Genomic DNA, 25,457 nt, shown 5'->3' with positions numbered 1-25,457 from the left:
GTTCTCTCTATCTCTCTCTCAAAATAAACATTTTAAAAACACATTATAAAAATGAGTCCAGCAAATTTACTGGATACAAGATCAATGTACAAAAATCAATTGTATCTTCATAGATTATCAATGAACAATTCAAAAATGGAATTAAGAAAACAATTCCTGGGGCACCTGGGTGGCTCAGTTGGTTAAGCATCTGACTCTTCATTTAGCTCATGTCACAATCTCGTGATTTGTGAGTTCAAGCCCCACATCAGGCTCTGTGCTGACAGCTGACAGCTGTCAGCAGAGCCTGCTTGAGATTCTCTGTCTCCTTCTCTCTCTCTCTCTGCCCCTTTCCTGCTTGCTCTCTAGCTCTCTCAAATAAATAAATAAATAAATAAATAAATAAATAAATAAATAAATAAATAAGCAAGCAAGCAAGCAAACTGAAAAAACTATAACAATTCATATTCCAATAGCATCAAAAAGAGTGAAATACTTATAAATAAATCAAACAGAAGAAGTGCAAGACTTGTACACTGAAAACTACAGGACACCGTTGTATAGAAAGATATCTTGTGTTTATGGACTGGAAGACTTAATATTCTTAAGATAGCAATGTACCTGAATTGATCTACCAATTCAACATAATCCCTATCAAAATCCCAGGTAGTTTCTTTTTTGAGAAACTAACAAACTGATCCTAAAATTCATATGGAAATGCAAGAAACCCAGAATATCTAAAACCATCCTAACCAAAAATAAGAACAAAGTTGGAGTCAAGACAGTGGTGCTGGCCTACAGAGAGACATATAGATTAATGGAGTAGAAATGTGTGTCCCAAAATAAACCCATACATCTATGGCCAATTGATTTTTGACACGAGTACCAAGACACAAGTATTCAATGAGAAAAGATTAGTCTTTACAACATTTGTCTTTACAACAAATGCTGCTGGGGCAACTGAATATCCACATGCAAAAGAATGAAGTTGGACCCTTGCCTCACATCATATTCAAAAAATTAAGTCAAGATGGGGTAAAGACCTAAATGTGAAAGCCAGAACTATAATACTCTTAGAAGAAATGTAGGTGTAAATCTTTATAACCTTGAATTCATTTCTTCAATATGACACCAAATGCCCAAGCTACCAAAGAAAAAAAACAGATAAATTGTACTCTTACCACAAGAAAAAAATAGATATATTGGACTTCATCAAAATTAAATAATTCTGTGCTTCTAAGAACATTATCAAGAAAGTGAAAAAACCCACCGGAGGAGAGAAAATACTTGGAAATCATATATCTGATAAGACTTGTATCCAGAATACATTTTAAAAACTCTTACAACTCAATGCTCAAAAAACAAAGTAACCCAAATTAAAAATGGGTGAAAGTATGTGAATCAACATTTTTGCAAAGAAGACATACAAATGGCCAATAAACAAATGAGGAAATGTTCAACATCACTAGTCACTAAAGAAATGCAAATCAGAACTACTATGAGATGCCACTTTTACTAGGATAACTATAAGCAAAAAGACAATAGCAAGTGTTAGCAAGGATGTGGAGAAATTGGAACCCTCATTTGTTACCGGTGGGAATGTAGCCTCTTTGGAAAACAGCCTGGAAGTTCTTCAAAAAGTTAAAGTTACCAAATGACCCAGAAATTTTACTTTTAGAGGTATAACCATGTATGTTTATACAAAAACTTATACATAAAATATCATAGCAGCATTATTTGTAATAGCCAAAAAGTAGAAAGAGCCCCAATGTTTATCAACTGATGAATGGATGAATAAAATGTGGTATATCTAAACCATGGAATATTATTCAGCCATAAAAAGGAACAAAGTACTGACACATGCTACAACATGGATGAATCCTGAAAACATCATGTTAAGTGAAAGAAGGCAGATACAAAAGACTACATATTATATGATTCCATTTATTTTGTTTTTAAGTAGGCTCCACACCCAGTGCAGAGTCCAAAGCAGGGCTCAAACTCATGACCCTGAGATCAAGACCTGAGCTGAGATCAAGAGTCAGACACCTAACCGACTGAGCCACCTAGGGTGCCCCTATATGATTCCATTTATATTAAATGGCCAGAACAGATAAATCCATACAGACAGATTAGTGGTTGCTAGAGACTAGGGGAAGGAGAAATGAATGCTTAATGGGTATGGAAATTTTTTCAGGAGTGATGAAAACATTCTAGAATTAGTGGTGATGGTTGCACAATGTTGTAAATAGACTACTTGTGAATATCTGAAATGTGTATTCTAAAAAGGTGAATTATAGCCTCAAGGTGAATTATAGCCTACAGATTTTGGCTGTAGGCCATCATTTGCCAATCCCTGGTCTAAGGCAATGGATTTTAGTCATACAGATCAGAGATAGAATCCTAATATTCAACCATGAGCTCTGTGATCTTGGACAAGTTACTTAACAGCTTTAAGCCTCACTTTTCTTCTTTCTAAAATGCAGATATGTACAGGACCTCCCTTACATTGTGTGAGAATAAGGTTAGATCAAATATAAACTCCATGATAGCATTCTTTCCCTAGGGCCTAGCACTGGCTTGTGGTGAAATAATCATTTAGCACAGTCACTGGCTCACAGCCATAAATAATAATAGCAAACCCTTATATACCTCTTACTGTATGCCAGGTACTATTCTAAGTGCTTTGCAGAACTTTATCTCATTTTAAAACATAGTGTTGTCATCATCTCCATTTTCCTGATAATAAAACTGAGGCACAGGTAGTGTAAGTAACCTGCCCCAAACCACACAGCTATCAAATGGTAAAGCCAAAATTAAAACCCAGGTGGTCGGGCTCCACAATCCCTGCAAGGAATCCATGCACAATCCCTGCATCATCATCATCATCATCATCATCATCATCATCATCATCATCATCATTGAGTTCAATACATATCCAAGTATACTGATTCCACTTCTCCCTATGGTGTCTGAGCACACACTAGCACCTCTCCTTCCCCAGCATTTGATTTAAGGTAAAGATGCTTCCCAAGTCTCCGATGTTCTGCTATGGAGCATATTCATTCTTTTATCCACCCATCCATTCAATTACTCATTAAGCATGTAATGATCCCTACTGTGTTCTAAGCCCTGTGCTATATGGATATAAAAAGACATACTCTCTATCCTCAAAGATCTCAAAGTCTAGTCAGGAAGAGAATTATAATCCAGATGGAAAGTACTGCAGTAGTAATTCATGCAAGGGTAATGTGGAAGTAGAGAAGACACAGAGGATAATGTGGATACGGGAAGGAAGGACCTCTGAAAGATTCCTGAAGGAACTGGTACCTAGAGAAGAATGTGGATTAACCAGGTGTAGGAGGGGACAGTTAAGTCCAGAATGAGGATAAAGTATATATACAGTCTGAAGGGCCCAGGAGCTCTTGGTGAAACCCAGGGATGGGGTCCAACATGACTAAAAGTCAGGCTGCAGGGAAACCTTGAAAAGCTTACAAGGGCCTAAGTAACATGTGAGTTTGGTCCTGAGCAACTACCTACCTAGCATTCCCGATCCAACTTACTCTACATTATTTTTCTTTGAAACATTTATCACCATCTGACATATATCCTTGTTGCTGATTTACTGTCTCTTCCCACTGGAATGTGAGCTCCCTGAGGTCAAGGGCTTTGTTTTGTTCACTGCTCTATCTCCTTTGCCTATCATATGCACACATTTGTATTGTCTGGCTATAGTAGGCACCCAATAAACATTCTTAAATAAATGAATGAGTGAAATAAAATAAATAAACTAATGTCCTAGGAGCTGAAGGGAAGACAAAGATCACTAAGATACAGGCCCAACTCCCAGGAGCTTACAGACAAGTTACAGGACCTAACACACGGACATGAACACCTATTACACTGTATCCCCTCTTCTTTCACTTCCTGCCTTCTCTCCCAGAACTTTCAGACTGTCCTCTAACCAATCAAATTCCCTATTCCCTTGCACATATTTCTCCACCCCTTCCAGAACTTCATACTCCCTGACAGTGGCCCATGTTCCAACATAGATCTGCCTGCTCTCCTGGCTCTGCCTGTCCAAAATCTCATTCCTGATAGTTGCCTGCACCTGCTGTATCTGCTGTGTGTTGTTAGCATGATCAAACTAATTTTCACTAATGCATGAATCCTTGCCAGAGCAGTCTAGAGTATACTACTTTTTTTTAACATTTTGTTATGGGAACATTCAAACATATACACAGCAGAGAGAAGAGTATAATGAACCCCACCCCATACCTATCACCCAGCTTCAACAATTATCAACGTTCTGCCATTCTTATTTCTTCTATTCCCCCACTTTTTCTTGAAGTATTTTAAAAGTTTTTTTTTCAACGTTTTTTATTTATTTTTGGGACAGAGAGAGACAGAGCATGAACGGGGGAGGGGCAGAGAGAGAGGGAGACACAGAATCGGAAACAGGCTCCAGGCTCTGAGCCATCAGCCCAGAGCCTGACGCGGGGCTCGAACTCACGGACCGCGAGATCGTGACCCGGCTGAAGTCGGACGCTTAACCGACTGCGCCACCCAGGCGCCCCTCTTGAAGTATTTTAAAGCAAATCCCTGGTACCATACTATTCCACAATTGCTGGCCTGTAAATATTTCAATATGTTTCTCCAACAGATGAGAACCTTTTCTTAACATAACTATAATGCCAATATCAAACTCAACAAAATTAGTAATTCCTAATATCATCTGATACCAGTCACTGTTGAATTTCACCCAGTTGTCTCAAAAATACTTTCTGCATGGATTTGTTCAAATAAGGATCCATACATGGTCCACACATTAGGCATATACTTTTTAGGTTTAAGGCCACTTGGTAGAATTTCAGGCCTCATAGAAAAGTGAGGACTAATCAGCCCAAAGCCCCTCTGAGCATCCCAGATTTCCTAACACTAGGAGCTTCAGGATGGCCTATCCCTGGCTAGAGGAAGGGACTAGCCATCTAAAGCCCTCATCAGATCTTTGTTCCCCAATAAGGTGTATAGGGACTGTAACCTCAGAGTGGGATGGGGAGGGGAGAAAAAGGTGAATCAGAGAAATGCCTTGCAACTAGCTTTCTTCTCTCTTGTCCAGATACCCCCACTCCCCACCCCCATCCTGACTGACCTCAGAAATATTTGGTCAGCTGTGTAAAAGGAATCATAATTATAGTCATTCCTGGAAGCTGCTTACCATTATGCCTAATTACAATAACAGCACAATAATCATTATGTGTATCATTAAAGATGTGTCACATTGACTTTATCATTAGTTTTATTTGATTTCCATACAAAGCTGCTCCAGTACATATAGCCATCAGAGCTTGTTGCTCCTGGTCCCTACCAGGGAGCAGGAGACCAGCTGTCGGCAAGCCAGCAGCTGAACATCTCATCCAGTTCCATCCTGTCCCCTCCTATCCCATCCCCTCTCCTCCCATCCCATCCTTTCCTCTTCTGTGTGCACTGGTTCTGCTACAGCCTGGGCCAGAGGTGCTCACCTGTCCTTCCTCTTTCCTCTCCATGGTCTGCACATCTGGGCTTGAAGCAGAATGATTCACACTTACAAACAGAAACAACCAAAACAACAAAACTCTGCAGGCTCTGCCAGCATCAGCTGCTGCTTTCCCTGTCCACAAGGCTCTCAGTCAAGCTTCTTATTGACTCAATGCATGCAACATCTTCATTATTCTCCCCATTTGGGGGATAAGGAATGTGAGATAAGCCGATATGTCCAAAGTCATCGAGCTCACCATTAGGAAAACCAGAAGAACCAGAGGCCATGGCTACTGAGCCGGAGCTTCTGTGGAAGCCAAGGCCAGGTCAACCTCTGTCCGATAGGCATTCCTCTCTGTGCTGATGGGTGAGTTTTCAATTCTTCAAATGTACGAAATGATGCTGCTAGGCAACTTCCTGAGAAGGAAGCACATAAGAGTGGAGGGCTGCGGGTGGAGAGCAGCACTTTTCTAGCTCACATTTGCAGGCTGTGGGAACCAAGCTGATAGCCTGTACCAGGAGGCCTCCCAGGCACTGGTACATTGTCAGGCTGTCCCTGCCAGCAGGTTTCTTGCTGCTTGCCAACACCAAGGCAATCGCTAATCAGGTAAACCAGTATGGAAGAAGCATGTATACCATATCAAATCATTGCCTAATGAGCATTCCTGTGGGGTCCCGTGCAGATCCAGTAAATGAATTCAGTGCATGTATGCTCAAATGCTCATTTGTTCAGCCAGCCTTGAATGAGAGCCATCTTTGTGCCCTGCTCTGTGCTAAGTAAAGCTACTATGCGCTTCTTGTTCCTGAGAGCCGCACTCACAGCCTTAATGTAGAAGAAGGACACATAAACAAATATGCCGGAGTGGGCCAGGGGGGCTGTAAAAGGCCTTGTGGAGGCACAAAGGAGGGAACAAGGAACTTCACCTTTGGGAAGTCAGCAAAGACTTCAAAGATGTTACATTTGAGCTGGGTCTCGAAACATGAGTAGAAATGGTCTAGGCTGAGAAGGGAGGGCCAGGCAGTGTCTACAAAAAGAACAGTAAACAGAAAGACAGGGAGGTGCGACAGAGCATGAAGGAACCCAGGACCCTTGCAGATGTAAGGTAAATGACTTTCCATTAATGTATCTCGAGGGCTTAACAATTTAAAGTCAGACTTCCAGGTGGACCATCACTCTAGTTTACTGATTTGCCATGACCTTTGCTTCCCTGCCCCACTTTTGTGGCAGACTTTTGGCTTTTTTGCAGCTCCTTTGCATTTAGCTTAAAAGCTTGTGCTGAAATATGCCATTTCAGTTTGTTCATTTTAAAGTTTGCACCAATCACATTGGCCTGCTGAATAGTTTAACTATATGTTCTAGGTTTCTCGGAGAGCAAAAGGGGGCCGTTTTTCCCTACAGTCAAACCCAAGGAAGCAGGGCCTGCTGTGGGGAGGGATGGCACAAAATCTCTGAGGACACCTGGACTCCATGTGCTAGGCCTTTGCTGCCCCATTTCTGTTCTTCAACCAAATGGTCTGTTTGTTTCACTGCTGACTGCCATCTTCATTAGAGGGAGATTAAAACACTGTTGGTTTGGGGCACCTGGCTGGCTCAGGTGGAAGAGTGTGTGACTCTTGGTCTTGGGGTTGTGGGTTCAAGCCCCACGTTGGGTGTAGAGATTACTAAAAATAAATAAACTTTAAAAAACACCATTAGTCTGAGTATGGCAAGGTAATGAATTGTCCTTTTGTGAACTCTTAAATAAACTCTTAGGGGACGAACCAGAATATATCTTTACTAATCTGCTGAAGAGCATTAGCCACATCTAGAGCATTGAAGGGACCCAACAACCACAAGTTAGAGTTTTTGTAATAAAAGTGAAACCCCCTCCATTTGTCTAGCCTCTAGAACTTTTCACAAAATTTCTTCCATTGCTCCTCATAAACAACCCTTTAAAGTTGGTAGACTGGAGATTTATGTCCCCATTTTACCAATGTGGAGACTGAGCCGTAAGGGGTTAAGTGATTCCAAGTGTTTCCAATCTTATTGGAAACCAAGCCCCCAGTAACAGTGCTGGGACCTTTCCTACTGCCCAGAGTTAACTACTGCTGAGACAGCCTTTCCCCCACAATGGGGTAGATGTGAGTTGAGGCAGCTTACTCATTCACAGGACAGCTAGATGTAGTTAACCACACAGTCTATAGGCTCCTTGCACTGTTCACAGCACACTCACCTCTGGATGTTTGCCATGTTAGCACCAAACTACCATAGTAGATAAAGAGTGATAAAGAGTAACCTCAGGAAGCAAATATACCTCCAAGATGTAAGTCATTTACTCCCTTCTTACCAGCAGGATCAGGTTCAACCTGCATAAATCTATTTTAGTGTATTTTAATTGCTTGTAAACTAAGTGTTTCCTGGATATGCCACTGACCATGAATAATTAGAATCATTTCAATGACTGAGTTTTTGAAAGTGAATGAGAGGGAGACAAAAAGGGGCTACTCAGAAGGGAAAGTCATTTGTTAAAAGCTGAGTGGGAGCATTGTCTCAAACTTCTCCAGTTTTGTATTTTTCATGATGTCACTAGAGCTGCCTGTTTTTCAACTACTCTGGCTGCCCTTCATTTTTTATGCATCTCTCAAGTTAAGTAATGCCAGCTGCTGACAACGACTGGGCCCAAGTGGCCACATGTCAGAGTCATTCATTCACACAGCAGAGATGTATGGAGCACCTACTATGTACCAGACCCATAGCACATCTCAAGGATGAAGAAAAGAGTAAGGCCCAGTTCCCAACCTTGAGGAGAACACTGCCTAGAGAGGCAGAAAAGCATAGAAACAATTACTCTATAATGTGATAAGCGCTAGAACAGAGAGGTTAACAGTGAGCTGTGGGAATGCAGGGGAGAAACTTATTCCATCTGGGGGAGTTGGGGACAGTACAACAGAGAAGCAACATTTAGCAGGGGCTCAAGGATTGCAGAAGAGTCAACCAGATAATGAGGAGTGGGGAGGTGGGAAGAGACACTACAGTTCAGTGTGGCTACAGTGTAGGGGCCATAGCCCGGACCATGGTATGAGATAAGACTGGAGAAGTTGGTTGGGCCAGACTGTAAAGGCCTTTATGTGTCCTGCTTTAGAGTTTGGACTTGGTCCTACAGTCATTGGGGAGCCAACCATGGTTTTTAGGCAAGGGGAATGACATGATCAAATCTGAATTTCTTACAGAAAACCCAAGGAGGGCAGGGAGACAGAGAAATCAGTTAGAGGCTGATTCAGAGAGCACTGCTTTGCTTTGTCTACTGTCTGGACTCTAAGAGCTCCTTGCCTGCATGTCTATTATGGCACTTACCACAGAGCATTAGAATTAGTGTTTACACAGCTGTCTCCCCATCTACTCCTTGAGGGCAGGGTCTGAGTTTCATTCATCACTTTGTGCCCAGAACCTGGCACGCAGGAGTGGTCAGGAGATGTTGGTGTCAAGTGAATGAGGGAACAAATGAATCAACAGGTTCTAAGCAAATACAACCCTGATTTGCCCCCAAGCAACCACTCTGATGGATATATCAGAGATAAATCCTACTCTGATGTACTGTCAAGACCATCATGACCTTTCCTCTGACTCTGCCAAGCCCATCAGTCTATCATTGTTCATGACAAATAAAGGATGTGCTGTACACAGAAAACAGCAAAGTTGCTTACAGAGCTATGCTGGTGCTAGTTATGACCCAGTACTCTGTTCTTGCTCATAAATTAATTTGTGATGACTTGTCTAAAATATATCTTCATTATCTTCATTCTGCTTCTTCTGCCTTTCTTACCTTCTCTCCCTTCCTATTTAAATCTTACTTATCCTTCAATGCCAATTCAGTCACTTCCCCTATCCTCCATGAAGTCTTATCCATTACCCATCCCCCACACTCAGAATTAAGAATTCCCACTTGAGTTACCATAGCTCTAGAGAAATGATTCACCTCTAACATTCATCTTATTGTAGTTATTCCTGTAGCTGTCTGCCTTCTGTACTAGGCTGTAAGCTCCTCAAGGCCAGGGATTGTCTGCTTCATCATTGTCTCCCAGCACCTCCCCCTCTGCATCCTACCCCAGCAGATAACCAGTGAGTGTTTTCAAATAATACCCAAAACATATTGCTTGCTATCCAGCTGTCCCCTGAGAAAGAATGCCAGACTCTGTCTTCTTATACCTGGTTAGATATCTGGTTTTTTTTCATCTAACAAATGGAGAAGGAAAAAAGCCATTACTCATCAAACAATGAGAATATCTCAAAGACATCCCCTAATCTCTATATCTGAATCCCGTATCATTTCAGGTATTTTGAAAGCACAAAATCCAGTGCTTCTAAACAAAGCACAAGCACACTGACCCATTCAGGGTCATAAGTTCAAACCTTTGCTGAGGAGCTTATTGTATAAGGGGACTCACCTATGGTGCTGAGTGAACAAAAAGAGAAGATGAATGTTCTCTTTGGAAAGACTTATACTGAATTTGCTCCACTTGGAACACATTAAGCATAACGTACCAAGAATTCAAGCTTTCCGGGTAGAAATGTTCAGCAGACAGTTATCAATGCAAGCCAGAGGCTGGGGATAAACACTGGACCCAGAGATGTAGGATCTCTGCTTATAAGTGATTAAAACAACAGCAGAGAGTGTGAACTCTTGCAGAGAGAGGGGAAAAAAGGCTGAGAGCACAACCCACAGCACCTACCTTTGAGAGGCACATGAAGGAAGATGACCCAGGGAAGGAGACTGAGAAGGAACAGGGAGAGAGGTGGTGATGAGAGAGAAGATAATGCCCCAAAATAGGGGATAGTTGATGACATGTGCTGGAGAGAGATCAAATAGAATGAGTAATAACTGAAAAGACAATAGGCTGGCAATGAGGAGGTCACTCTTGGTGTCCTAGAGCAGGCATGGCAAATAATAGGCACATATGACTACATCTCCCCAGCTCCCACCCTGATACCATGTACCCCCATGAGTTACATGACAAACTGATCATGGCACATTTTCCTGATGAACCTAGACACAGCCTCAGAATCCTTCCCAATACAGTACCCCAAGGAGCTACTACTAATCAGAGTTGCCAATAAGCTGAAATCTCTTTGTCATCCTTCTAGGAAAGAGTTCAGTTGACATGGCATATGAATAAGAAGACAGACAGCAGTAGGTTAAAGTGTCTGAGAAAGGAAACAGTCAAGATGGTGCAGAAAAGAGAAATATTAAGAAGTTCGGTAGTGAAGGAATAGAGAGAGAGCAGTTGCTTGGAGTAGTATAAAGATCAAGCCAAGAGGCGCCTGGGTGGCTTCGTTGGTTGAGCATCTGAGTCTTGATTTCCACTCAGGTCATGATCAAGAAGCCTGCTTAAGATTCTCTCTCCCTCTCCCTCTGGTCTTCTCTCTCTCTCTCAAATTAAAAAAAAGGTCAAGCCAAGGCAGCACTTACTAATCCTCTAGTAGAATCCATTTCCAAGATTAGTACTTAGTACAAGCCAGGTAAAGCAATATCACTGTACTCTACCATCTTCCATTCCCACCTTTGGCTTAAGGAAAAGTTGATGTAAAAAAAAAAAAAAAGCTTCATGTGTGGGCTTGTTTCCAAAATATTCATTTGATTAACAGAGACATGTGGTATAACCAAAGTTGGCCCTGCACATATTTATGAATATGAAGGAGGAGTTCTCTCTAATAATGGAAATTTGAGGATCAGCAGTGATGTGAGGAAGGTATTAATCTTGGCCAGGATCTTTCCTTTAAACCCCTGAAACCACACCTGAAGGAAAACCGAAGCCTGCAGGGAGACCCCTAGTGAAGTGGCAGCCACCCTGTCCTTGTCCCTTCTGCCACCTCCTCTGAACTTCCTTCCTTCCCTCACCAATGTACTCCATATTTATCTCTTCTTCCTTCTGTCACCTCTGTCCCCCTGCCTCTCTCTCCCACCACTTCTAATTTCTCATTCCCTCCCCCTTTCTGCCATTTTTTAAAATATTTTTTAAATATTTATTTATTTTTGAGAGAGAGAGAGACAGAGTGTGAGTGGGGGAGGGGCAGAGGGAGAGGGAAACAGAATCTGAAGCAGGCTCCAGGCTCTGAGCTGTCCGCACGGAGCCCGATGCGGGGCTCAAACTCACGAACTGTGAGACCATGACCTGAGCCGAAGTCAGTTGCCTAACCAACTGAGCCACCCAGGTGCCCCTCTTCCATTTTTTAATCCTTTTCATTTGGATCCTTCTTTTCTTGATCTTTCTGCCATCTTTCTGGCTATAGGGTTTGTGGATAAAGCTGTTTGGAACTTACCCTCATTCATTCTCAATGGGCATTTGTGAAGAAATCCATGGGGTACCTGGGTGGCTCAGTTGGTTAAGTGTCTGACTTAGGCTCAGGGCGTGATCTCACAGTTCGTGAGTTCGAGCCCCACGTCCCTCTCTCTGCCCCTCCCCTGCCCACACTCTGTCTGTCTGTCTGTCTCTCTCTCTCTCTCTCCAAAATAAATAAACATTAAAAAAATTTTTAGGGGCGCCTGGATGGCTCAGTCAGTTGGGTGCCTGACTTCGGCTCAGGTCATGATCTCACAGTTCATCGGTTTGAGCCACGTGTCAGGCTCTGTGCTGAGAGCTCAGAGCCTGGAGCCTGCTTCAGATTCTGTGTCTCCCTCTCTCTGCCCCTTCCCTGCTTGTGTTCTGTCTTTCCAAAACAAATAAACATTCAAAAAAAATTTTTTAAAGAAAAAAAAATTTTAAAGAACATACATCTTGATGGGTATTGAAGAGGGCATCTTTTGGGATGAGCACTGGGTGTTGTATGGAAACCAATTTGACAATAAATTTCATATATTGAAAATTTTTTAAAAAAAGAAAATACATCTTAAAAAAAAAAGAAATCCAGTTTTACTACTGCCCATTACATGCAGAACTCCTGTTTCTTTGTACAGCTGATAAATCACAATAATAATAATGATGATGATGATAATATCATCTAGCATTTAATAATATTTACTGAGCATTTACTATGCTCTAAGCACTGTTCTAAGTGCCTTACATGAATTAATGCATTTATTGTCACAACAACTCTATAAGGCACTTTCTGTTATTATCCCCATTTTACAAATAAGAAAACCAAGACACAACAGTCACATAACTTGCCTAAGGTCATACAGCTAGTAAATTATGGAACAAAGATTTAGGGCTCATCCCGTAATACTCCAGAAATCTCTCTAACTATGCTGATTACTTCATGGTATAATGGAAATCCCACTGGGCTGAAAGTCCAAAGCTATGGGTTAAAGTTCAAATCTGTTACTCAGCACCTAATAGAACACACATGCACACACACACATACACAGGTAGTACACACACACAAATTAGTGTGGATTGACCTCACTGAATACACAATATACTAAAGGGCTATATTTATGTATTCCTGAAGCCTCTAAGTTTAGTTAATGAAATAAGACTAGTTAATACTGGACATATTCTTTGCTTAAATATAATTGGTGTTCAAATAAGCTAACATTCCCCAGGTTACCTGATTATTTTGCTTAATAAACTTTTTTCTTTTTTTTTTTTGAAAAAAAAATTTTTTAACCTTTATTTATTTTTGAGACAGAGAGACAGAGCATGAACGGGGGAGGATCAGAGAGAGGGAGGCACAGAATCTGAAACAGGCTCCAGGCTCTGGACTATCAGCACAGAGCCCGATGCGAGGCTCGAACCCACAGACCGCGAGATCACGACCTGAGCTGAAGTCGGACGCTTAACCGACTGAGCCACCCAGGAGCCCCAATAAACTTTTTTCTATACCAATAGTTAAAATGCCATTTAAACATCTGAATAATAAAACTATTTCCATGGACTATTCATTCATTCAAACATTTCTTTGCAGTGTTATGTGAGTCTTACCATGAGAGTTCTTTTTTTTTTTTTAAGTTTATTCATTTTTTGATAGAGTGAGACAGAGCGTGAGTTGGGGAGGGGCGGAGAGAGAGGGAGACACAGAATGCGAAGCAGGATTCAGGCTCTGAGCTGTCAGCACAGAGCCTGACACGGGGCTCAAACTCAAGGACGGTGAGATCATGACCTGAGCTGAAGTCACACACCCAACCAACTGAGCCACCCAGGCGCCCCACCATGAGAGTTCTTAAATACTGACTGTGTTCAAGGGATAACATGAGTACCGCAGGTGGGATACAGATATAATCTAGATGGGATGCTTGGTTTCCATCCTCATGTCCACCTCCACATGTAACATCTTCTCTCCAATAGCCATATCCTCGTGACCTCTCAGTGATGCTCTGGACACTTCTAATTCTCCATTCCCCTGCCTGTAAGCAATTGCCTTTGATATGCTGCTTCCTGCCAGTTTGGTCCAACAACTGATGGGATTTTTATTTTTGTGTGTTTGTGTTGTAAAGCTATGGCAATAAAATTTATTCCTAATAATACCACCGCAATTTTATGTTCTTAAAATGTACCATAAATGATATATATAATAACTGAATTTCCTGTAAACAGAAATGTTTTGTTTTTTTTTTCTCAGGAAAGGAGAGCTTTTTTGTTTCCATCATGGTGTGGCCAAGGTTCTTTGATGGACTAATTGGTGATATAGGAAAGGCTGAGAAGCATCATACAAGACACTGGTGCTATGTCATTCTGGTTGTGACGAGTTCCGTTCACAGAGTAATTCAGGACAAGAAATGCTCTTCCTGGTTAGGGCCCATATCACAATCATGAGCTCAACCTCCCCAGGTGAAGGCAGAGTAAAATCTCAAGGATCTGTAAGAGATTGGCACTAACCTTGGACTTACCCTGGTGGAATTGAGTCTAATTTTTAAGAAACACTTGAGTTAACAATAAAAAATTTGAGAGCTACTTGGAGTATTATGAAAAGAGGGCTGGCTAGAAGCAGTATCATTATATCCCCTAATGACTAGGAGAGAAGAATACTAGTTTAGCCACAAGAGCATATTGCCAGCATGGCAAATATATTCTTTTAAGCATCTTCCTCATGCTGAATCTCATCCCTACATCTGTGAGATTTCACTTTACTGTTCTCTTTCTTCCTCTCTGGCTGCTCGTTCTGCCTATTCAATGGATCTTTTTACCCACTACTACCTTAGTCTTCAGCCATGACATTACTTCCATAGACTATCATCACATGTTCAGAAGCCTGTTAGACATAGTGACCCAGATTCTCTACTGTAATCTCAAACCCAACTAAACCCAAGTCCATCAGCTTCCCTTAGCCAGACTCGCTCTTCCTGCTAATTTACCCCAGCTCTGTCAGTGACATAGCAATTCTCCCCACTTAGCCAGAGTCAAAACCTAGGGGTCAACTTTGACTTCTCCCTTCTCTCCTTTCCTCTGCAGCCAATCAATTACCAAAGTCCTGGTGAGTCTAGCTTTACAATGTATCTTTCCCATCTTCTCCATCTCCATAGCAATTGCCTTTGTTATCTCCCCCTTGAATTATTGCAAAAGCCCCCACACTGGTCACCTAGCCTTTTTATGCTTGCTCCCAGGTTCCATAAGACACAGATCTAATCCTGAAGCTGCCCCAGTGCCTGTCACATCAAGTCCTGTCTCCTCAACCTGGGATTCAAGGCCTCCCATTCTCTCCCTTACCAACTTATCTAACTTATAGTACTTGCTGGTCTCAGATTTGTCCAGCATTCTCTTACCTCTACTGACTACCTCCCACCCCGCCCCATTCCTGCTTGTTTACAATCACCCTGTCTTTCAAGATGCTAATTCTCTCTATTGGATGCAAATCTTAGAATTTGAAACACATTTTAGTTCCTTCATTTAACAAACATGAATTGAGCACCTATTATTTTCTAGGCCCTAAGCTAGGAGCTGTAGGTAATATAAATATGAATAAAACAGTATTCTTCCCTTTGTGGAACTCCGGAGTCAGAAAGACAAACATAACTAACTCTAAATCCCCATCAGGCTGTGTCTGACTCCCATCCTATAGACCCTTCCCCTCAGCCTTTAAATATACCTAAGACCCTCCCATCTTAAATCACCCACCTCCCCGAACCCCACCCCTGGGTCAAACTCTTAAAAAGTATATTTGTACCATCATTCTCATCTGCACTTCCTCCCATCCGATTCTTCAGTCTACTCCAGTTACGCCTTGTCCACACCCTTCACTGACTTGGCTATAGGAAATGTCTCCTTCCCGTGGACAAATCAGAAGACTGCCCTCCTTTTACCTAATCTCTCTGTAATATCTCAAGTTGTCACCAGAACTGTATGCACTCCCTCTGTCCACCTCTAAAGTATTGACTGTTCTCCATGACGCTTTCCTTCCCTCTCTTCCCTTCTTACTCTGTAGTAAGCCTCCCCTGCCAGCAAAGCAGTTCCTCGGCAATCCTCATCCAATTCTTTTATGTCACTGACAACTCCCAAATCTTACATCCTGTACTTTAGGCCCAACCCCTCTCCTAAATACCAGAGCACTACAGCATCAGGATCCTAACCCTCAAAATTCTTCCCACTCAACTTCCGCCACACACACACACACACACACACACACACACACACACACACCCCTTACCATGAGCCCTTGTCCTCTGCCTGTATTCTTCATCTCCTTAATGCACCTCCCACATGGTCAGAAATCTTTGACTCTCTCTTCTTCCTTACTTCCCACATCCAATAAATTGTTTAGAACTATTGATGATGTCTTTTCAGCCTTTCAATCTCTCCATTCCTCCCACAGCTGTTATGATTCAGGCCCAGATACCACTCATCATGGTTCTACCACCAGATTTCTCACTGGTCTCCCTACTTGCATTCCTCCCATCAAATGCTGTTCCATTCTCCATGCTGTAGCCAATGAGTCTTCTAAAGGACATAGCTTGGGAGCCTGTTAAGCATCTGACTTTGGCTCCAGTCATTATCTCACAGTTCGTGAGTTTGAGCCCCGCATTGGCTCTGCACTGACAACACAGAGCTTGCTTGGATCCTCTGTCTCCCTCTCTCTTTGCCCCTGCCCCACTTGCATGTTCTCCCTCTCTCTTTCTCAAAAATAAATAAATGTTAAAAAAAGAAAAATAAAGGACACAGCTGGCCTGTCCATTCCCTCATTTATAAGCTCCCCCAAGTTTTCATTTCCTTATCCCACAGTTACTTACCAACCTACTAGGTGCAAGCACTGTCTTGGGAACTGATAATACAGCAGAGACCAAAACAATGTTCTGCCCTCATGAACCTTCTAGTCTGGAATAAGACCAATGCCTGAATGTGGGGAGTGGGCAGCGCCTACTATAAAATTCATGCCTGCCTCTTCAGCCTCATGTCCTATTTCTCCTTATGCCCTACCCTTGAGCCATATCAAAGGAATTTCAATGTTTCTGAGGTAATTTAGAGGCTCCAGTAAGTAGTGCTGATCTCCAGAATGACCTGGGCTCAAATCTCAGCTCTACATGTGCTGTGTGACCTCTGTCAAGTTATCTGACTATTCTACACTTCAAATCTTCACTTTTTTTAATGTTTATTTATTTTTGAGAGAGAGAACATGCAAGTGTGGGAGGGGCAGAGAGAGAGGGTGACAGAGGATCCAAAGCAGGCTCTGCGCTGATAGCAGAGAGCCTGACGTGGGGCTCGAACTCAACAACCATGAGATCACAACCTGAGCTAAAGTCGGATGTTCAACTGACTGAGCCACCCAAGTGCCCCCAAATCTTCATCTTAAAATGGAAATAATTAATAGTATCTCCATGTGGGTTGGTTGTGAGAACTAAGTCAATCCATAAAAAGTGCTGAGATACTTTAGATGCCTGACATAATAAGCCTTTAATAAATGGTTTTATTACTTTTATCTTTAGTATTATTATTGCACCTCTCATCACACTATACTATAATAATTCTTCCTACTAAACATGTCTTACTGTCTTTGTAACCCATGAACTAACCTAGTTGGGCACATAGTAAGCACTTGATAAATATTGAGGGACAGATAAAAGAATTGGCTGCTCCAGTTTTGTGGCTTGGTTTCCTGTGAGCAAATTGGATTATGAAGGAATAAAACCAAATTTAAGACTTCTGAATATCTTCTTGACTGAATATCTAAGTGTATACTGTTCACATTGTATGAGCAAGAGCTGGAGAGAAATGATCAAGAAAGGTGCCTTGATCTGGGCTGACCTGAATGAGAACTGAGCTATTTTCATTTCTTTATTCATTGACTGTTGGGTCCAGAAGGGACCAAGTCCCCTAAAGTCACCATTACCTTCAGTTCCCATCCCTCAGCACCACTTCATACTTCCCATTTGTTTCCTTCCCACTACTATGTTCCCCTCAAAAATGTATAAACCAAAACCCAGAAATCAAAAGGAGTGCTGAGGGAAAAGGGGAAGGGGTGGAGAAGGGTTAGCACCTCCCTCCTTCCTTTGCTGAGATCAAAGCCAACGTTTTGACTGGAAGGCCAGCTGGCCTCTTTCATCCCCACTCCACCTGTCTGGGAATAGGATTGCTGCTTGCCCATTTCCTTTCCTCTTCAGGGTTAGAGGGCAGTTTCTGGGTGGGGCCCCGAGCTATTTCTAGTGCTGGCCAAATCCCTCCACCCCAATATCTCCTTTGCCTTATGTGATCAGATTTCCTTTCCACCTCTCCAGTAAGTAACAAGTGGCAGGAGCATAGGGCAGGAAACTGTGAGAGAAGTCAGTTTCTCCACAGGCCCTGGGCAGAGCTAATGGTTTAAGCAAGTGGAGAGGACATTGGGGCTTCTGGGTTTTGTCTAGCAGGAGGAACAATTCTTTCTATACAGCAGCCCCAAGTGTGTGGCCCAACATCCCCCAGGGTATGGGTGAGGCACCGTTTAGGCAAGGGCCTCTTGCCCCAGGAGAAGGGAATTCACATTTACTGAAGTCCGACTATGTTCTGGGCCCTATGCTAGGCCCTTTTGTTTATACTATCTCAGTGGTTTCTAATAATCCACCCAGGTCTGCATTTATTATCATCTTCTGGTAGCAATAACAAAAGAGAGATTAAGCAGCTTGCCTGAGGTACATGACTGAATCCTGATATAACATGCATCTCTGTTGGACTCTAAAGCCAGTGCTCTTTCCACCTCACCATGCTTCCTCAAGAGTCCAGAAAAGCTGTTAATGCTATGAGTTGGCTCTTTGCATTATTCCACAGAATTAACTGAAAAGCAAGCTAAATCTTTTGTGAATGAATTTCATTCAACATAACTTTAAAATAAAGGTTTAAGAAGAACCTTTGATGATTTGATCTCAGTTCCACAGTTCTGCAGAGTATGTGACAGGAGTTTCTGCCTTTGCAGAGTCTAGTAGAAAAAGTTAACAAGTGCCAAAATAAATGCATAACATAACACAGAAACAGAGAAATGCCATGAGAGAGCCAGAGAGGGGAATAGAGCAACACGTTTGCCTTAGATACAGCTGCTGCCTTCCCAATGCCTGTTACTTCCTTTGGCCCCAAACAGTGCCTCCCCAAGGCTGGGACCAGCCAGCTGCCATGTCAAACTGGATCATAAAACAGGGGCATTCCTAAATCATCTCTGTCCCCTAGCCTAACAGATAAGCAGAACCTGGGAATAATATTTCATTGGCAAAGGTGGAGAGATGTCTGGGAACCCAGACTTGGTCGTTACCTATAGCCAGCTTGCTTCAGCAAAGAATAGGTTATTCATGGGTTAGTTAAAGCCAGGTGCTAATGCAGCCACATCAAGAGACACAATCCCAGTCAAACTGAGTTCTGTTACATTACAGGTAAGTTCTGGCACCAGCTGACCATGTTACAACTGTGTGCTCTTGGGCAAAGAGGGAACTGAAGCAGGAGAATATGGGTAACAATATAGTAGATATTCACAATGAGAACATGTTCCAAATAACCCTAAACCGGCAGCTCTATCTTGCTGGCAGAGGATCAGCAGTGTTATCTTCTTAGATGGAGGCAGAACATTCTCTCTTCCTATACCTCCGTGAGGCACCCTGCCTCCAATTTGTTTAGCACTTTCATGCTAGGGGTTTCGGTCCTCTCCCAGAGTATCTACTTCATTGCAGCTGCCTTTCTTCTATTGCTCTCTCTAAACCCATCTTCCCATACCTGTGAAATGAGTGTACTACTTGACACCCTCTGGAGGAAAAGAGGTCGCCTAAGGAGAGGGCAACACCTGTTTGAAGCCTTATCTTCCAGAGCCAAGCCCACAAGATCCTTGAGCTTGGACTGAGGGGCTATCATCAGCTAAAAATACAAACCTCTCAAGTTTTTTTTATCATAATGGTGGTTAGTTTCTAGATATATTTCCCAGGTAACCCCTCTTGTCTCTTCCATATATGGGTTTGATAAAGATGATCTCCACTCAAGGCTTCTCCTATCTCCAGAACACAGGGCTTCAGACATCAGACAGCAATGACTCCATCAGAAAAGAACAAGGCCCCTCTTTCCTTTCTATGTCAGTCCATGAAAAAAAAGCATTATAATAAGCATTGGGGCAGTCTTGGGCATTTTTCTTTTAATTCAATGTATAGAGTTTTCCATCATGGATGTGCAAAAGCCATCTGCCAATTAAATTACTCCCATGGATTCCACAAAGATGCTGTTAGAACCCTTAGAGATCATTCCACAACTTCTCCCATGGTGCCAGATATACATCCAGACTCTTAATAAGGATAATTTGATGGCAATGACAATAACCTTGGGTTCTCTGAATGCCATCAAATTCATAACATATATCCAGATCCTTTTTTTCATGCCCTCTCTACCATTTTTTCCATGGAATTTGAATGTCCCTGTTTTACTTACCACCTAACAATATCACTATTGAAAGCACGTAATGTTAAGAACCATATGCTCTCTCTCCAGAAAGTATGCACAAATACTATTTCTGTTAAAAACTAAACAAAAATAGTAGTTTTGCATACTTCCCATTCAAAAACTTATCCCAATTGAATGATTCCCTTTGTCGTGGAGTGTTTTTCCCCAAGCGGGCCCTAATAGAGAAGCTGAATCAGATATTGTGACTTACCAAAGGTCACAAGGAATCATCTAGTGAGCTAGAAATAGAATCCAAAAACCTTTCTTTTGATTCCCTGAATTTAAAAAAAAATAAACTCTACTATAGAGAAAGAAAAACTGGAGAAACTAGGCTTACTTGACATTCCTGGGTCAGGGAATTCAAGTCAACCAAAGTTAACAGACAGCTGCCATAGTCTGAGGATCAAAGAGGTGAATAAGACATAGGTGCTGCCTGCCTTCAAGGAACTGACAATCCAGTGCAGGGAGGTCAGGTCACTGCTGAAAAATCTCTATCTAATGCAGAATGGGTTTATGAACGCCTAGAGGATCCCAGAGGAGGTCTTGCCCATCTTCATAGTCTCAACAGTAGCCAGCGTAGTGACCCACATATAATATGTAGGCATGTAGTATTTGTTGAACGCGGGCCATAAGAAAGGTACCAAAAGAACACGCTGCAGGTTGGTGGAAATTAAGGGACAGCTTTGTGAAGGAGGTGACATTTGAGCTGTGCCTGAAAGCATAGGGAGGTTTTTCACAGGCAGCAGGAATTGAGGGAGGGCTTTTGCAGCCCTAACAAAGATCAATGGCAAAGATCCTAAGCAGGGGGGTGGGTGCAGAACAAAGCATGATGTGATTTGGGAGAGCCCAGAGCAGGCCAGTGTGGCTAGAGAACAGGGGGCAGTGAGAGCTACAGCTAGAGAGAGAAGCTGGGACCTGAGCAGAGAGAACCTTCAACAGCAAGCTAAATAATTTAGCAGTGAACTGTCACTGGAGGTTTTGAACAAGAGGAATGGTACCACCAGGACAAGGCTTCCTGCTGTATCATCTTGCCTGGCCCACCTGGGCCTCCTTTGCCTAATGGACACTGGTGGCTTTCTTTTGATTGTTCTGTGTGTATGTGGTTTGGTTTTGAGGTTTTCTGTGGTTTAGTTTGTTTTTTGGCCTTTCCCTTTTCCTTACAGTTTTTCACAGCATATGGTCCTGATTATGTGTTGGAAATCACGCCAAGCTGCCGGCCAGACCGCAATGAGCCCCACCGAGTCCAGCAAATCCTCAACTACATCAAAGGTGAGCACCACCCCTCGAGTCCTGCCCTCCTCATTCCACCCAGCCTGTGGTGGCCCATCAGTGGGAGCTTCCCCAAATACCATTTGTCTTTTGGTGGCTAATCATTTCACTGACTTAGAAGGGAAACAACTTCTTGGCCTGATAGCTTGGTAGCTGGAATTCCACACTGGCCACTCTGATTGGGATTGTCATTTGGCCAGCTAATGTCACCTTCAGGGGGACAAAAGGTTTATCTTTAGGTACCTCCAGGGGAAAACTAGTTCTAAAGTATGCCCTGAAACCCTTTTCCTTTTAAAAGAGCAACAGTAAAATTCTCTTAAGATGAGGGAAGTTCAAGTCAACTCAGACTTGGGGTAGGGGGAGGAGGGGCTCAAAGACATCATATTCCAGTGTAGTTCCTTGATCCAAGATGGCCTTGAGAGACTATGGGGCCACAGTGGATAGTCAGGATTCTGGTGCCCTGAGGGTGGGCTCCCCAGTCTTACCCAAAGCACTGAAGATGGGGCTGCTTCCCTATCTTGCCCTTCCCTTAGGCTGACCTACAATTATTCTGACTTCTGGACAGAGGGAAATGGCAGTCATCAGGTTGTTATACTCTTGATCACGCTATCCACTAGCTGTTTGGGGATGCTGCCCTTAGCTTTCCAGTAGAACCCCCCCCCCAAACCCCAGGTGCTACTCCACAACTTAATTCACTTTATCTACAATATTGTAAAGTTGTTTTGGCACCCATTTTCCTGTTTAATTGAATTTGTATATATGTGTGCATATCTTTTGGATCCTAATTATTTGCAGAGTTAAGAGGCTAAGAGTATCATATTGACCATCTCAGAGAGTGAAGTCCCCATGTTTATTCATATAACGACCAAGACAGCAGCAGTCCTCCTACCTTTGACTCCCTCGTTGGAATAGAATCCAGCATAAAAGGGAGGCTGTTCTGTGCCAGAGTTAGTCTGAGGGAACACATTATGTCCTAGGAGTCTTTGCTGAGGGTTATATTAAGGCCCCATCCTCTAGTAGAGCCCAGGCTGTGACAACAGCCAAGTCCTTAGGCAGGGACTCCACGTCCCAGGCTCCTTTGGCCAGATAAAATTTTCTAAGCTCACAAGTCATAAACTTCTAAGATAACGCTCACAGCAATGCCTATTGCCTCTCTGGGGTGTCGAATAGCCCTCAGCCTTCTCTTGATCTATAGTTTCAAGCCACCTCCCTCCAACCTCTCAGTAGGTACCGACCCCACAAGCCCTCACTTCCTAACCAAATCCTCCTCCCTTTGTACAATCTTTAAGGCTTTTAAACTCTTTCTATTCCTGGCCCTTGTCCAGTCCTTCTCACTATGCTGCAGTTTTCATTAACACTAGTGCTCCCACCCTAGTTTCCTTCTGCCCCTCACAGACCCAGGACAACTTTCCTGTTTCCTTTGGGACTCATCCTGGACCAACTTCTCTTACCCCTCTTCCTTCAACCTTGCCATTTTCCCCCCATCCAGTCTTTAAATCCTGGTAGAGCACAGACAAAGCAATAGAAACAGAGAAACTAAAGCCTCTGCAGCTTCTTGTTCACACCTACGTATGTGCAGATATCTGTATGCCCTCATGCTTTCCTACACACGTACCCAGACACATATCTCCAGAGAGGTGACATCTTGCTATTGAGGAAATGGAAATGACAAGCGAGAGAAGACATAAGGAAGGTAATTCAAAGGGAAGAGAACTAGGAAAGGTAAGAAACCCAAAAGAGCAATAAATTTTTAAAAGACTTGAGATAAAAGATTAGTCTGAGGGTTGGGGAAAAATAATAGAAAATCTTAGAGGACATGTAACTTACATGTAAGTCAAGATTTTTAAAAGATCCTAACAGGTTAAAGCAATATTCTGATTATAGCACAATAAAATTAAACTGGGCAAAAATGTATGGACCAGGAATTAGGTCCTCAGAAGCATTGGACACATACAAGATGGGAAGATGTTGCTCAGCAGCATTTTGTCTGAAAGAGCTAGGGATTTTAGTCAATGCAGTTAGTGTGAGTCATCAGGACAAGGTGGCCTCCAGAGATGTTGATGCAATATCAACCTCACTTTAAAAGAGCTCCAGACAAATAGGAGCATGCTGCTGGTCAGTTGGTATGGGGAAAGGACTATAGACCAGGGTCCAAGAGGTCTGGTTAGAGGAGCTGAGGCTTTTGGAAAAAAGAAGACCCAGGGGGATGTGGTCTTTACCTCATATCTCTGAAAGGCTGTCACAGTTCAGAGGGCATAGGCAGAGGTTATGTAGTCACAGAGCACAGAGCTAGGGCCCATGGGTAGATATTATAAAAAGGTAAATTCTTATTCAATAGAAGGAAGAATTTTCTAACATTTAGCGGTGTCCAAAGTGGAGCAGGCCATCCAAAAAGGAATGAGGTCTCTGTTGGCAGAGACATACAAGTAGAGACTAGACAGTCACTTGGTTGTCATATAATACAAGGGCTCCTGCATTGATTATACTGGATTATTGTTAAGGTTTCTTCCATTCTTAAGATCCTAGGATGCTGTATGTTAAAAATGAGAAAATAGAAACACAACAAAAAGAATATGATGAGAGTGCAGGGGTTGGTAGATGAGTCATAGTTGTTGAGGGGGGAAGTAATACTGTGTACAGGAAAGAATTGATGAGAAGAAAATAAATTAAATGGCTGAGAGTGGGTGGGGAAGAGCCAGGGAGGGAGGACAGCAAGTAGAGTGGCTATAGAATACTAGGAATGCTCAGATTTTCCATTTAGCTATCTCTTTCATATTGACAAAATCTTGTGTTCTAGCCATGCAAATGAGCAGAGCACACAAGTCCAGGACCAAAAAGAAATTCAGCTAAACCTAGAAGAAATGAGGCTAGAAAGAAGTCTAAATGTTGCTAAAAATGGCCAGGCTAACCTGCTATACTGAGACCGTGCCCCTCCACACGCATGCTGCCATCAGATAGTGAGTGTGTTGCCATGACAATGGTCAGTGTGGAAAAGCTGCTGAATTTTCTACATTCTGAAAGATTTTCCTGAACCTGCCTACATGACTGTCATTTGTTCTTGCATATAAAAACCTCATCAAGGCTGGCCATTTCTCACTGTGTCTCTTGCCCTCCTTCCCCCATATTAAAAACAAAGGAGCGGGGAAGCATGAATTGATTTGGGAAGATGGGATGGCAATGATGGAGTGGATGGATTAAGCTCCACTCTATGGGAGGGAGTTTAGCCAGCATGTCTCATTGAATTTGTCCAGCCTTTGAGCTTGGGGTTTTTTCTCTTTCTCACCACATCCCTTGGAAGCACAAAAGATGGGATATTTAGCCTACTGAAGATCAAACTTGGGAAGGCTCATCTTATAGAGATGTATTCTATATGCCACAAGTTGACTGGAGGGACAGGCAAATTTAGAATTCACCTTATCCCATCTTTACTGTCCATTAGTCTTTCCAAGAGGGAAAAAACAGACAAAAATAAAACCTTGGAGAGTCAATTCAAGCTGTTAGCTTCATACAGGAAAAAGCTATGTTTTGCTCTAACAAATTGCTCTTCTCATGCCAGTGAATCTCAAAGATATGTGTCAGTGTTCACAAGGAAGTGTGGATCGCTCAGCCTAGCTCATGCCCACTACTGTAAAATTATCCTCGCACCATCTTCATGTTCTCAAACTTATTTGACTTTCCTCTGGTTGATGTACTCCAGAGGAATTGGCTCACAATGAACTTTATAGAGTTGGACTAGTGCTGATGTGATCAATCCCCATGAGTAGCTAGCTCCCCAAGCCCACCTGGCTGTACATGAGGAAACAAGGGTAGAGTTTTCTAGTCCCTGGTATGGATAACATTTGAATCAAGTAAAGGTCCCTAGGGAGCCACAAGCTTCTTATTGCAGCCCAGACCCAACCTTCTGT

At 42.6% G+C, this 25,457-nt stretch overlaps 1 protein-coding gene across 8 annotated transcripts in view; it reads left to right on the top strand.

Annotated features, from left to right (window-relative positions):
• HDAC8 (histone deacetylase 8) overlaps nucleotides 1-25,457 on the top strand; it is a 221,122-nt gene that overhangs the window by 170,466 nt on the left and 25,199 nt on the right. For all 8 annotated transcript variants that reach the window (XM_027053673.2, XM_053202488.1, XM_027053672.2 and 5 more), the window contains one exon: nucleotides 21,447-21,552. In XM_027053673.2, coding sequence (XP_026909474.1) covers nucleotides 21,447-21,552 — 106 coding nt within the window. The remainder of the gene's footprint in view (nucleotides 1-21,446; nucleotides 21,553-25,457) is intronic.

The sequence above is a fragment of the Acinonyx jubatus genome, chromosome X (assembly GCF_027475565.1).
Source record: "Acinonyx jubatus isolate Ajub_Pintada_27869175 chromosome X, VMU_Ajub_asm_v1.0, whole genome shotgun sequence".
In the NCBI taxonomy this organism is placed as follows: domain Eukaryota; kingdom Metazoa; phylum Chordata; class Mammalia; order Carnivora; family Felidae; genus Acinonyx; species Acinonyx jubatus.
Note: the sequence above shows the minus strand (reverse complement) of the source record. Positions and strands in the feature narration are given on the sequence as shown.